Consider the following 15,794-nt stretch of genomic DNA (forward strand, 5'->3'; position numbering starts at 1 on the left):
GTACCTGCCATTTCCTTACTGAAATTAGGATTTTGTAGCATACAGAAAGCTGTATGTTTTGTCTGTCACGTGATTTGGTTAATTACATGTGTGACTGCTAGAAATTGTAGTGATGAGAACTTCGTCAATATCCAAACTTTCACAGTGGAAAATATATGTACGATGTTGTTTGCATCACTTGCTTGGAAAAATCTGAAAGGTGAGAGAACTGGTCTCCCTAATGTCACACAGACTGATTAAAATGTGGAAAATATTAATAGTTTTTTGCGGAATAACAGCAAAATCAGAGTATTTTGGAAAGGTGTGGCAGGCAAAAACCACAAAGATGTTATAAGATGGAAAAAATCTGCAAAAATTAACAACTGAAAATCAACTTTTTTCTATACAAAATTATTACAGATGATTTTTTTTAGCAATGTAATTTTGCAGTGGAGAGGAAATCCCTTAAATTGATGGGTTATTTGAAAGGCAAAATGATAGAATTTTTATTTTTGTTGAGTTTGGGTGACATGTATACAAAGGAAACATGCTGAAATCTTGAAAAATATCATAGGGAAATGTTATGATGATCGAAATAGTGCCATAGATGGGACCCCATATCTCAAATTCAAAGGGTAGAAAGACTAGAGCTGTATTACATAACAAACATTTTGTGGACTAATTTCTTTGCACTGTCAGACCTAAACAACTTGGAAAGCTAACTATAAATAACACAGCTGGCACTGTCAAAGAATCTATAACAAAGTGCTCCATTTCAAAAGGTTAAATGTCCCATGAAAACATGTGGCCTGAACAAATCACTGTTACACCCAAAATTTCTTAGGCGAAAGGTGGAAAGCAAAGGTGTCGCATGCTCCGTGTTACATACAGTTCTCAGTTCTTTCTTCCACCCCCCCTCCCCCCCTCCCTCCGCTCCCCCCCCCCCCCCCCCCCCCCCATCCTTGAACATTGCAGGGTTTTGTAGATAGACAAGAAGTTGGTTGTTGTTATTCAATGTCTGTTACACTCTTTGTTTGTTCTTATTTCTTTCAGATTTTATTAGTGGTGTTGTGTGGCTGTATCAAAGACACCATGAGTCTTTTCCTCCTTTAATCTGAGAGCATTTCTTCTCTTGACAAGAACATGTTTGTATCTTTCCTTCCTTCCTTCCTTGCTTGCTTGCTTGCTTGCTTGCATCTACTCGTGAGATTTCAGAATTTGTGTGGTTCTTATTTTTTACTTTTTTGTGTGGTGAATGGCAACACACACACACACACACACACACACACACACACACACACACACACACACACACACACACACACACACACACAGAGAGAGAGAGAGAGAGAGAGAGAGAGAGAGAGAGAGAGAGAGAGAGAGAGAGATATGCTCTTTGTTATCCAGGCCATTTCACAGTATTTCTCTGGGAAACTATCAAACATTGAAGCTGTGCACAATACTCATATTTTCATGCTTACAAGATTACCATTATGGCTGTTTGTTGATTCTTTGCCACTTTCTGCAAAATTACTGGTTCTATATTTCAGTTTAACCGTACATACTCACAGAAATCATCAGCACCAGCAACTTTCGAGGCTGTTTTTCATGTTACTTTGCTATACTTTGTATTTCAGATATTTTGATACTTTGAAGTGTAAGTGCCTCTATGAAGTAGTAAATTTAATTTTTGGACTACTTTAATTTGTTGTTTTTCTGTTTCAGCTCCAAGTTCGACACAAGTGACCGTGGAAAGGGCAGCTACTTCACTGCCAACATACAGCATACCAACTGCTACATATTATTACGAGCCATCTACTATTGGTTACCAAGTAGCTGGTGTAAGTGGGTCACTGGTTGCTCGCACATACAATGCTGGGACACCATATTCCGTGCAGGCGAACACGACACCAACAGTACGACCTGGGGTCACTACACAAGTTCACGGTAAGCATTGTGCCGTGTCAGGAGACTGCTTCAGCTGGGTATCCATGGTCCTTTCTTTTATTGCTGTGTTCTGATCTGTTCAGGCATTGTAACAAGTGGTCAGCCTGTGAGATTCAACCCAGTGGTGGTGGTCGATCCATCGAGGTCATCAGTGCCTGTACATTCCTCTTTTGTGACTGAAGGTATATGCGGGGCTCTTGTTTCTCTCTCATTTCAGATTTTAGAGCTATTCTGATGCCTTCATATGTTATGCATGGTGTTTTGTTTTTCATATTTTTGTTCCAGTACAGCTCTTTGTTACATAGTTTGTTGGTAGCTCTCCACATTTTGATGATCCACTTTCAGCATTTGCAGTACATTGCCTGAACATGGAACACAGTTGAATTCTTGTTCCGCTAATTGATGTAGTAATGGCTTACTTCTATTATGCACCATTTTATGACTACTATATAAAATAATGCTGCTGATAGATATCACTGAACGGTTGTGCATGTAATACTGCATGGTTAACTTGCTTCTTAAACATATTTTAACCTTATGCTTCTCACTTTTAGTAAAAGTTATGGCTAGAAAGACAGAAGGAATATTTTTCACTCTAAATGTGTATTTGTTTCAGGCGTTATTCTATAAAAGAAAATGAATTATTTCTGCAGATTTTGATTTAAATGGTTATTCACCAGTTAATACTGAGTTAGTCCTTTTCAGTAGAGTTACATAGAGCTGTCTAGCTGTGCTTCCATTATTTTCCTTGGTATTGTTGTTGTTATAGTATTGACATCAATTTAGAATTGACTAGAATGGGTGTTTTACAATATTAGTCATTAATACTCCAATCATTTTGTGTGTGTGTGTGTGTGTGTGTGTGTGTGTGTGTGTGTGTGTGTGTGTGTGTGTGTGTGTGGGGGTGGGGGGGGGTGGGGGGGGGGGGGTTGGGTCACCTGCTGTTTGGATACAAAATGGAATTCCTTTAATAATCAAAAGAAATAGCAAAAAAAAAAATTAAGATTGTTTTACAGTAGTACAATAATTTTAAAAATTGAAATGAACTGCTCGCATGGTAGTGGCTAGATCATAATCTCATCTATACATGGTGAGGACTTAACTTTTCATTTTAACACATTAAAAATAACTTCAAGACCCTTGTAATGTCAACAAGGTATATGGTGACTGGGGGCTTGTGATACGAGACTTAATATGTTTTTGCAACTAGACTAATCACCATGCAACCAAGTTTTAACCCTTTTTTAAAAATATGTGCAGCAATTTTTTCACACTAGAATAGGAGATGATTAAGAGAAAAATTCATCCACACTACCCAGAAGTTAATGCCTCTCCCCAGGGAAGCTTGTGCTGCTAGGTTTAGATGAAATGTCACACTTGCGTAGCGGACTTGAATGATTGTAATATTTTGGGCCAAAGAGAATGCTATAAAGCCATCCAGCAAACCTAAGAGTGGGGCTATTTACATCTTGGAACACTCAGATGAGAGTTTCACGCAGATATGTGATTCTCAGAGTGAAATATTTTAATGAGATAATTAGAATTTCCAGGTATGTTATTTTACTCTTAATATTTACAGTATGCTGTGTCACTTGCACACAGGCAAAAATTAGTGAGTGTTTTAAAGGATATGTTCGAAGAGAGAACCATTTGCAAAATGACGCTTTCATACTGGCTGAAACACAGCAGTCAACATATCTGGAGTAAACACTTTATAGACATAACACACTCCCATATCCTCTAGTATTTGGAACATCATTCTAGGAAAGCAGTCTAACATAAAGTCTGGCTTGAAACTGCCACCTCACACTCACTAATGTGGTGTAGCTCTTGCTACTGAAGAATTACAGGCAGGGTATGCATCATGTTGAATCCGTTACAGATATTACTGTCTCATTGTAGAACCAATAGACAGTACACAGTAAACAATGTTGAAAAGACTGCTGTGTTGCATTTGATGAAGAGAAATGGAGCATGTGATATTTATGCCTAGGAAGAATTAAGTGAATGCTTCTTTGGCAGAGCTCAATCTCTTTGCTTTGACGAGGAGTAGTGTGTGGATTTACATCAGCAGCTGCCAGAATTGGTGCTTCTTCTGTTTTGTGAGTAAGTTTTCCTTTGAATATATTTTCTTGAAGCAAAAATTCCAGTTTGTCAAAGTATTTTTATTGATGTAAAGTGAAGTGCATCAGAGGGCATCTAAAAGATATCCATTCTGCACTCTGTTCTGTTGTTCTTGAAGGATTTTTGGTGACCTCCTTCATAAATCAAGAACATAGTGACCAATTCTTCATTAATAAATAATTTGGTACTACTGAAATAGATTCACGTATTGCTAACAAGTAGCACACGTGGCCGTTACACAAGCAACATACTGCAAATGGATTAGAGCATTCCTTATAGCAGACCTGATCTACACTGGCAGAGGATCCAGTGCGCTACATTAAAATTCTCCAAATGGCAACATACAACTAAGGTATCGTTTATTTAGATGTGGATGTGTGTGTAGCATGATGTAAACATTGTATATAGCTTGTCTTGATTGCACTAGTTTCCATGGAGATAGGAGTCATCATCTGGGTAGTACACCATTCAAAACAGCTGCGACAACAGCATGAAAATCTTTGTATTCAGTTTATTTTTACTTGTTTATGTTTGTCTGCTCCCCCATTCTTGCCTGTCATGTTATCTGATACTATTTAGTCTCAAATTATAGCAACATTAGACTGAAAGCACAAAATATTTAATTTCATTGAAGGAAATAGGGGTGAAGAGGGTAACTGAAACACTAGTTTTGCTTTATAAATTTCAAGTAATTAACACTTTTTAACTGAAATATATGAGACTGTAGTATGCCTGACACCCAGTTCTAGAGAAATAAGACTCCAGAACTGATGTGACATCCATGCCTAACTAAATCTTTTTGTTTCTCTTGTATGTTAATACAAGGGGTGTTCAGTAATTAATGCAAAACACTTTTCTGAAAGCAAGTCGGTTTTATTCAGGATTCCAATACATCACATATATTATTTACCACTTTTCGGCTACAAAACCATATTTTTCAACATAAACTCACTTCAAACGGCAGGCTTATGCCACCTTACTGGGAGGGCCTGTATGCCCACATGGTACCACCCTACTGGTCAGTGTTGGTGCCAATGTCTTGATGCATCAGTAACTTCTGCGCCATCCACATACTGCTTCCAGCGGAATGCATCCTTCATTGGGCCAGAAGGTGAGAGATCCGGACTGTGAGGTGGATGAGGAAGAACAATCCAATGATGTTTTCTGAGCTCTCAGGCGCACAGACTTATTTGAGGCTCTGCGATGTCGTGGAGAAGGAGAAGTTCATTTACATTTTTGTGGCGACAAAAATGCTGAAGTTGTTTCGTCAATTTTCTGAGGAGTCAGTCACAGAAGACCATCCATCACCTTGACTTTACTGGATGAGGGTGTGGCTTTGAACTTCTTTTTCAGAGAAGTGGTGGTGTGGCACCACTTCGTGGATTGCCGTTTTATTTTCAGTCCAAAGTAATGAACCCATGTTATATCTACTGTGTTAATTTTGGGTAAAAATTTACCACATTCAGCCTATAATATGCAAGCAGTTCTACAAAGATGGTCCTTTGCTCTTCACGGTCTTCACTTGGGTGACGAGGAACCCTAAGGCCACATGCCTTTGAGTATCCCAACTGGTATTTGTGTTTGTGTGTGTCAGCACTACCAACAGAGGTGTCCAGTTAGCAGTGAGGTATTTGATTGTGCCATCGATCACCTCAAATGAGTGTCCGCACATTCAGACATTCCTGAAGTTGCAGCTGTTTGTTGCCAGCCGGCATGCTGCAGATCACAAAAGTTTGCATGACCTTGTTGCAAAGATGACTTACCATGCTTTTGTTGACTGCCAAGTCTCCTAGACATTTTGCAAATGCCTATGAATCTCTGCAATGCTCTGGTTTTCTCACTGAAGAAACTCTGTGACATATCTCTGCTTGGAATGCACTACCATTACAGACATCATTTTGAAGGCTATGAATACTGCCACCATCTATCAGAACTTCATGAAACTATAGGTGCTGAAGTGGAAATATTTCCCAGTGTCCCACAATAGATTCCGCATATTTTTGTCTGAAGTTGGCCAAGGAAAAAAAAATGCATTATTTATTGAACACCCCTCATACAGGCATGTCAGTTTACATATTATGTAAATCAGTTAGGCTAATTTCATTGATACGACACAAGCATATTATTTCCTGTTACTTCAGATTGGTTTTTGGTATTTAAGAGACAATTAAAATTTTATAAAATAGAAGTAAATATTTATATTGTATACTCATACAGGATGTTGCCATAATTACACTATTGATATTCATCTCAGAATTAAAATATTTATATGTATAGGTACACTTGTCCCAGCTGAAAATTCTGTAGTGGTTGGCCAAACTAGCCAGGTTCAGCCAGTAACAAAGCAAAACGCATCACCAAGACCAAGTATTTTACGCAAGAGGGATAATGAAGGGTGAGTAGTTGGGTGATTTAATGTGTTTGTTATTTACTCCTTTTTACTGTCAAACATGATGTAACTGTTTTGCAAATTTTCCATGGTAAGTGCCAGTTGTAATGTAATAACAAGTTTCTTTCCAACATTATCAAATAAAGACAGGTTTTAGAATCTCTGTCATAAATACAACAGAGTTCAAAGATCATTGTCAAATGCTCATATTTAAATGGTGATGCAAAGTAACAGCTATTACAAATTTCTTGCCTATTTGTAGCACTCTTGAGGATGAAATTTAATTTGTGCACATGTGCTTTGATGAACCCTCCCTAGCACAGGCAGGGGAAGTTGCTTGTAGAACATGAATTTGATATGGGTTGGCTAAGGGAGAAGATAGGGAGACTACAGAGGGAACAGTGTGGTTGGAAAGTTGTGGAGTGAAGCCTGAGGCATGAGGGCAAGGTGGAGGTGACTGTTGGGCAAGGGTTAGCAGAGATTGAGGCCAGGAGGATTCCAGAATTGAGAGATGTTCAGTTATATCTTTTTGTTTGTAAAGTGGTTTGTGGAGTAGGATCCAGTCAGTTTGAACTGCAGTGAAGCAGCCATTGAAGTCAGACATGTTATGCTCAGCAGCATTTGCTACTGCTGAGTGGTCAACTTTCTTGTGGCCACAGTTGACCATCATTCAGGAAGATCGATGGCAGGTGATTGTATCCACATAAAACATCAAAAATTACAACAAAGAGGTTGACTGTTTTCACAGGTGGACAGGTATATGATTGCTTATGTTGTGCTTGTGGTGGAAGAGGATAACCTGAGCGGGTGCATAGGACAGTTTTGTACCTGTATCTGCCACTGATATGACCCATGTGATAAGGATTGGGAGTAAACATGGCATAAGGATGACATCCCTTGCTAGTCCATTGTTTGTGTAATGTTATGTGTTACAAGAGATGTGTAAAAGTATGAAATATTTTGCACATTTAGACTTTCTTTAATTTTTACTTCGATTTTTTTTAACATCCAGCTTAGCAACAAACAGGTTTGTAGAACAGTCCAATTAGCTGCCGAGCTTTTGGGCAAATTCCTCTGTAATAGGACCAGGGCTGAACATTGTATGCTTTGAAATGACATGCCCTCCCCACTCCTAAGTGACATTTTGCCCCCATTCAATTTTGTTTGCTGCTCAGTCAATCTGGATACGTCCTCTGCTCCATGATCATATTTCTGTGGAAGAACCGGTGTGAAACCTGTCCCATACATGCTTACCAACTCTTCTTGCGGCCCTATCAGAGATGTTTCCTACCCATCGTTAATGAACTTTCTGAAACCTAGACTTCCTGTACCTGACTGTGCACCGGACATGAACTATAACCTGGAATGTGGCCTTTTGCAGACAGTGCTCTTACTGACCAAGCTATCCAGACATGGCTTTACATTCACCGCCACGTCTGTATTTTCATCAGTGACACACTCCCATTTTCCAAACACATAACATGTTGCACTAGTATTTGTGGAAGAAAGAATATTGTAGAGAAATGTCTTAGGCACAGCTTCTATGTAACTTGCTCAGTAGTCTGCATGAAACAATTACTCACCTTGACGAATGGCTGGACTAAATGTTTGCCAAGGATGGAAGGTGGTACTCAGCAGTAGTAAGGTTCTGAACCCCTGACCGACAAATACCAACTTTTTATGAGTTGAGAGCAGGTTGCAATTGTGCCTGATGCAGTCATGCTTCAATCATACATACTTTCTCAACTTCACTGGCCTTTCTGTTCCAGTCGATGTCAACCATTTGGATTTTGTCCCACTTGTCTTTGTCTCATATTCTACTGTGCAATCGACCCCTCCTCCCCCCCCCCCCCCCCCCCCAACTCGTGTCCCCTTTCTTACATCTTTCTTCTGATCTCAGTAGTTCACCCATGTCTTTTATTTCTTTCTTTCTCTTTTGTTTACCTGTATTCTCACTCTTGATCGCTAGACTTCATTCCAACCACTGTCACGATGGTGATTGGTGAGTAACAAAGTTATGAGTTAGGTTGTGGAGGTCAGCTCATTTAGATAGTGCATGAGAAGTTACTAAGCAAAGAAAAGATCAGGAGTTGGAGGAAGAAATCAGATAACAACTTCATGTTTAGATTGAGATTTAGATGTTAAGTACTGGTCTCAAAAACATAATGATGCACATATTTAATTTATAACCAAAGAGTGAACAGCGTGCTTAAATTTAAAGGAGTCAAGAAACATAGAGAACTTTAAAAAAAAAGCAGGCTACTGTTAAATTTAGATAAAACAGTAAAAACATAATATGTGAATGTAGGCTTTTCTGATATGTACTGCTGATGAAATCTACTTGGGCTTCTATCTGTGATATATTTTAACTAAAGTTAAGTGTTGATCACAGCACTTATGTCTCAATAACATAGGTGACTGGTTTCGGTTATATTTATATAACCATCTTCAGACCCATGGCTGGCTTGGAGGATGGTAGACAGAGCTCTCCTCAGCTGCTACGAAGTCAACTGATGCAGCTGAGGAGAGCTCTGCCTACCATCCTCCAAGGAAGCCATGGGTCTGAAGACTGTGTTATTGAGACATAAGTGTTGCGATAAAGACTGAACTTTAGTTAAAATATAATACTCTATTGATCACAGTTGCCAAAAATGTTTACCAAAATTTCCATCTGTGTGTTCAAATTCTGTGACATTTTGATGAGTGTCATTCTCATCATCTTATGGTGAAATGCAGATGGTATGCCCATGCATCATGAACACTTTGCTAGAAGATGATAGCACTCATTGAAACATTGCGGAATTTGAACGTGGCTACCTGGATGGAAGCCAGAGGAGATTTCATCTCTAAATACATTTATATGTATATGTATATGAAAGGATGAAGTAGGAAGACAACAGTTAATGTACAAATGAGCAAATCAAATCAGAGTGATAGAGTACGAATATGCAAAATGATGGACATAGCACAAGTGATTCAAAGATATGGTCAGTCTGGCAAATTATTGACAGGAATTTATGAAATAATGAACTTAATAACATCATTGGGACAAACTCTTCTGCATGACACATTTAATATTATATTCAAAATTATTGAAACAAGGAAATTACCATCAGCCAGAAAAATGTAATGGTACCATCACCAAAGGCACAAATTGATACTTGTGTGACAACAAAATTATTTTTCATATTCATAAACGGTTGACTAGAATTAAGCAGAGAGCAAGAGAAACCCATTAACAGAGACTAGACAGTGCTCTAGTTAGCATCAGAAAGTATAAACATATAAGTATTATTCCGATTTTTCACTAAAATAGAAGGGTGCAGGAAAAGAGGTACTGTCATGACATTTCTGGAACTAGGGAATGCCTACACCTACACGAGGTAGAATAATATGTTTTAAGAGGATGGACTTAAAATCAAATTCAGATGCACTCAAAAATAATCTGCAGTATCTATTCTAGAAGTAGATATTCAATCAAGAGGCAAAAACTGGTTTTAATAAGGGTACTACTTTCTATTGCGCATTTCAAATTGTAATACACGGTACGGTACCAGTACCTCACAGCTTATAGTAAGTCGTGGTTCTTTAAATAACCAGGTAATCTTCTCCCTTGTCTTTTCTGTCTCTCTATGGTGTCTGCATTGTTATAAGGGCTTTGGCAGTGTTGATGAGAGTTGGTGGCCTGATGTCCTGCCTGACACCTTAAATAATTACCTAATATTAGTGATTATTAGACCTGCTTGGGTAATCGCACACATTGAAGTGCTGTTTCTGGGATTCAAGATGATCAGTCTGTTTATGATCTAATCTGCCTTGCGGATTAATGACAAGGGCTACTGAGCGAACAGCCTGAATGTGTTTTTAGGTGGTTTCCCGCATACACATAGGTAAAACTAATCTGGTACCCGTATCCCACCTCAAATATGTTCTACACTAGGAGTCAGGAATCATTCTCACACTAGAACATGGAATTTACTCCAGACGCCTACAGATGGAGCACACAGATTCCATGCCCTGGCAGTGGTGGCTTCAGGAAGGGCTTACGGCCACATTCTGTTACCAACATTGCCAAACAATACCGATCTTGTAAAGACACAGTAAAAGGCAATGAAGGGGGGCAGGGGCAGGGGCAGGGGGGGGGGGGGGAGGAGGAGGATGAGGAGGAGGAGGAGGAGGAGAAGAGACTGGTGATCATTTGGCTTTACATTTTCCAGTTTGATAAACTCTCGTAACACAGGCTAGTTTTGGAAACTGCAACAGGATTGATTTTTCTGATAAGGGATCATAGTAGATTAAAACTTTTAAAAAGATGTTACTGTTGCTGAAGACTATTGAAAGTGTGGTTGTAAAGTTTTGATTACTGATACCTCAAAAAGTAAAGTTATATAATTGTTTTATTTGTTTGCTAGTAAAAGTTCCCAGTCCTGGTAGACACTAAAGTCTCCCCACTGAGGTGTGCTACTATGGAAGCCAGCATGAAGGCTCGCCTAACAGTAAGCGACAGTACTTTGGTGCGGGGATTTCAGAATGTACCAGGACTGCAGACTTTTATTTGGAAACAAACAAAAAAAGTACTATGAAATGCTTTTTGGTTTAAAACCAAATAACTACCCTCGTATTCATTTTTAAAATCTGCTATTGCAGTTTTGTCATCTAGCCATTTTCATGTGGAATGCAGTGAAATTGCGGAAACAAAGTTTACATAGTTTCACTGTGTTCTACTTGAAAACTGATAAAAATCAGATTTGCAGTTGTGGCTTTTAAGAATAAAAACTTTTTAACTGTCAGATGCTATCAAGATGTCTTTTAAAAATATTTAAAAAGTAAGTCTTCCTCCCAGATACTGTATCAAAAAACAAGTATTGGAAATTTTGAAGTCTTGCACTGTTAAGACATCACCTCGTGCAGCAGATGTGAAGTATAGGAAATTTCAGTGTTGGAAATTTCAAAATTTTGCCCTGTTGAGACATCACCTCATGCAGTAAATGTAAAGTACAGTTGAATAAGTGAATGTTTCACCAAGACTCTTTGTAGTCAAAATACTAACAACCACCTCAAAAAATGTCACTGATTGGTCTTCTTTTGGTGCCTGTCCAGTTACGATGTTGGCGATCATAATGGCTATTCTTCTCTTGGTGGGAGCAACACACACTATTTCTGTTGAAGGCATATTGAACCAGCATCTAAGGTTGTTAAATAAAGATATTCATCTTCTTCCAGGACCCCTCTTGCTGTTGATTTTCTCGTGAAGTATTTTTTGTGGCAAATCATACATATTTTTATTGAGCATGCAATGTCCTAGATATTGCAACTTTCAGCATTTCATTACTTTGATTAATTTAGGTGTTGTGTTCATTTTTCTCAAAACTTCCATGTTTGTCACTGGATCAAAGGTATTCTTAGGATCTGCCTATGAATTGACAGTTCAAAGGCCTCCAGCTTCTTCTTCCTCCTCTTCTTTTTATCAAGGTTCATGCCTCTACCCCATATAGGACACAATGTTTATAACAGTGCAAAAGTCTGAGTTTTGTTCTTAGAGCTAGGTTATGGCTGTTAAAGACAGCACTCATTTTCTGAAACACTTTTTTCTTTCCTGATGTGAATCTTGATTTCTTGCAAGTTACCCCAATTTTCATATAAAATGGTTCCAAGGTGTGTGTATTGTTACACCCTTTCTATAGACCTCTGGTTTATGACCAAGTTCACCACCCCCCCGCCCCCATTCTCTGTGGACCTGGGGGTTAGAATAGGCCCGAGGTATTCTTGCCTGTCGCAAGAGGCAACTAAAGGGAGACTCATACCTTTCAGCCTTTATGATGGCCCCTGTGGGGTTTGACCTCCATTTTTCAAAATTTTCCCGAATAGCAACCCAACTGTTCTCGTAGCAGTGGCATAAGAGGTGGTCATAGCCACAGGATGTAAGCGCTCAAATTTCCTCTTTGCCTCAGTGTAGGTCAGTCGGTCCTGGGTCTAGTATTCCATGATTTTCCTTTCTCACTGTAAAATCCTGCAGTCTGGTGAGCAAGGGGAATGATGCTCTCCACAGTTGACACAGATGGGAGGTGGGGCACATGGAGTATTGGGATGGGACGGACATCCACAATCCGGACATGTGATGATGTACAGTGGGAAGACATATGGCCGAACTTCCAGCACTTAAGCACCGTATTGGGGGAGGGATATATGGCTTGACATCACAGTGGTAGACAATCACCTTGACCTTCTCGGGTAATGTCACCCTCGAAGACCAAGACGAAGGTGCCAGTGGCAACCTGATTATCCTTCGTACCTAGATGGACACACCGAATGAAATGAACTTCTTGTAGCTCTAAGTTGGCACACAGCTCATCATCAGACTGCAAAAGAAGGTCCCTGTGGAATACAATACCATGGACCATATTTAAGCTCTTGTGAGGCATGATGATGATGGAAACATCCCCAGCTCATCACAAATGAGTAATGCCCGTGACTGGCCAGAGGATGCCGTTTTTATCATGACTGACCCTGACCACATTTGGACAAGCCCTCCACCTCCCGAAACTTATCCTCTAAATTTCCTACAAAGAACTGAGGCTTCGAGACAAAGGAGTCCCCACTAGTTCTCACACATACGAGCTACCAGGGCGAATAAGGTTTGCTGCCATCCTTAGCCTGGCTTTCCTCCTCATGCAGATTTAAGTTTCTGATGGTCACCTTAAATTGATTCAGGGTAATGCTGGAGGGCCAGTTTCCTTCACCATTGCTCTCCAACCCGCTTGTACCCTGTCTCTAACGACACTGACCATTAAACCCCAATATTCCCTCTTTTTCTTTGGCATTTGTTAAGCTAATGTTACTCAGTTTTGGGGGCAGTGGTATTGTCCTTATTTTCAGGAAGACTTCTCAGATTTAAGGTTTTTGGGATTTTTTAAATTTCTCTAAATCACTTTCGGTGAATCCTAGGATGGTTATTTTCAAAAGGTCATGGCAAAAGCCAATGCTCTGCTCCAGACTTATTCAAATGAAGCTTGCAATCAGTGTCTAATGATTCCATCAATTACACGACTTGAAACTCGAAATCTTCCTTTGTTGAGCTGATACCAAAGTGACATCTTGCATTTTAAAATGCAAATATGAATGTACATACTTTTCAAATACTTAAAACTTGTCTAACAAATTAAAGGTATTGTTCTCATTGTTACATTGTTGCATGTTTACATGCTGGAACACAAAGTACTTAGTATTTTATACTAGCAAATGCTCTTAAGTTGAATAATTACTTTGTGTTGGTAAGATCAAACTGTTCTCTTAATGAGAAATGTTAGAAAGTAGGCCCAACAATACTGTTTTTAAAACCATTAATTAAAAATTGTGCAGTTTCTCTATACCAGAATTGAAATATTGGGCTTCTTGCTGATGTCTTGTAGGTCACCATTGAAAGCACAAAAAAATCTGGCCCCAGTTCTGGCAGCATTAAGTACACCTCCATCACCTCCATCTCCGAGGAGACCAGATTCTAGAGGAAATGGAGGGATCTCTTCGGGGGGCTCAACAACAATCTCTGCTACCTCTTCACCAGGACTCGGAGAAGGTGGTGATGATTCACTACCTCCCATAAAGCAAGAGCCTCATGAAGATGGAGATAAACCACCTGTTGAGATGAGTCCACGGAAGAAGCCTCGGAAGCAACAGCTGTAAGTCCACCTTGCTTGACCCGTATTACTTTAATTATAATTATTTAATTTTAATGTGTGATACTTTTTGGATGGAAGAAATATCTCCTACAGAGAGGTTTATTTGTAAATATACTCTCTTCAGGTACCATTATCTTTGAGAACAGATGCAGTTCTTAGCAGAAGCAATGTGTAGTGTGTCTGAATGTTTCCAACAGAAAGTTCTCCCATTCTTGTACCAAAACATCCACAATTTCCTTAAATGATGTTGGAACTAACTGGAAATCTGCTACTCACTGTCTGCTCTTAACCTCACCACAATGGCTGAACAATGTTTAGGTCTGGCAGTTGTACTAGCCAGGGAAGATGTTTGATGATATTCTGATGCTCCGCAAACCACACCTGAACCTTTTGGGTGCAATATCATCTTGGAATATGGCAGTGTTAGGCAGCAGTATGCTAGTCATAGTAAGCACTTCATTGCTCAGATGTTGGGTCACAGTAATCTGGGCAGTGAGGGTCATTATAGGGACAGCTGAATACCATGACATAACCTCCCAAATCGTAACTGAATCTTCCCCATGCTTGACTCTAGGAAGCAAGCAGGTCACATTGTAGACTTCGTTTGGTGTTCTCTGTACATAAACCCAGCTATTTGTAGGAAACAGTGTAAATCGTAATTCATTGGACCGTACCACATTCTTTCTGTTATAAACTGTTAAGGTTTTATGATCATGGTACCACTTCTTTTGCAACTTTGTGTTGGCTTCTGTAATTAAAGTTTTCACAATTGCTCCCCTCCATTGAATGTTAGCCTTCTAAAGCACCCGTCAGTGCTTTTATCAACACAGTATTACTATAATGAATGTTGAATTCTGCAGTCACTGGTACTATGGTAGTTTTGTTGTCTGGCCACAGTCGTTTTTAATGCTCATTCTACTCTGTTAGCTAACTTCCTCTTTTACCCAATATTCCTCTTCGCTGATAGTGTTTTACCGTGTTACGTGTATGCCTTCATTACCATGAATACTGTCGCTTGTGAAACATTAAACAGTTCAGCTGTTATTATCACAGACGCTCCCACTAACCATAAACCAAGAAGTTGCATTCTTTTTAAGTCTGAGAGATCATACATTTCATTGAGCGCTTGTGTTAACCGTTGCAGAACAAAGCATTCAATACGCTGACTGACAACCTCCAAGACTTGGCACATCAGCTGTGCACAGCAGCTACGTCTCAGTAGTTGCAGTGTGCCATGGTGCTAGCTTTCTACAAGACATAGTATACTGTGTGGTTTACATGTTGTTTTGTCCACCCCCAGTGATTAATATATTTTGTGCATCAGAAGATCCTGTAGCTTATTTTCTTATAATAAAATTAAAATTCACTACAAAGAATTTTGTTTTCCATTGTACTCAGCACTTTTTAACAAATGGTGATAATCTTATGATTTAGGATGTTGCATCATAAACAGTGTCATAATAGTCTTGTTTCAAGCATAGACATTAAAACATACGAGTGAGACATTTGTGGCCCAGCGTCATTACTGTATTTTGCTCCTTTCATACTGTTAAGAATTTAATCAAACATTCGTTCTAAGTAGTTAAATTTCGGCTATATATATTAAATGGAGTTGTCCGTATTTTTGTTGTTGTTAATACCCAGTTTTCTGAGTTCATTCAGTAATTATTAGTGGTGCA

At 39.2% G+C, this 15,794-nt stretch overlaps 1 protein-coding gene across 5 annotated transcripts in view; it reads left to right on the forward strand.

Annotated features, from left to right (window-relative positions):
- The window catches only part of LOC126336819 (mucin-5AC), a 93,675-nt gene that overhangs the window by 58,534 nt on the left and 19,347 nt on the right, over positions 1-15,794 (forward strand). For 3 of the 5 annotated variants that reach the window (XM_050000878.1, XM_050000877.1, XM_050000879.1), the window contains 4 exons: positions 1,705-1,926; positions 2,010-2,108; positions 6,328-6,445; positions 13,849-14,115. In XM_050000878.1, the coding sequence (XP_049856835.1) occupies positions 1,705-1,926; positions 2,010-2,108; positions 6,328-6,445; positions 13,849-14,115 (706 nt within the window). The remainder of the gene's footprint in view (positions 1-1,704; positions 1,927-2,009; positions 2,109-6,327; positions 6,446-13,848; positions 14,116-15,794) is intronic. The other 2 variants (XM_050000881.1, XM_050000880.1) reach the window with 1 other exon arrangement.

The sequence above is a fragment of the Schistocerca gregaria genome, chromosome 2, assembly GCF_023897955.1.
Source record: "Schistocerca gregaria isolate iqSchGreg1 chromosome 2, iqSchGreg1.2, whole genome shotgun sequence".
NCBI lineage: Eukaryota > Metazoa > Arthropoda > Insecta > Orthoptera > Acrididae > Schistocerca > Schistocerca gregaria.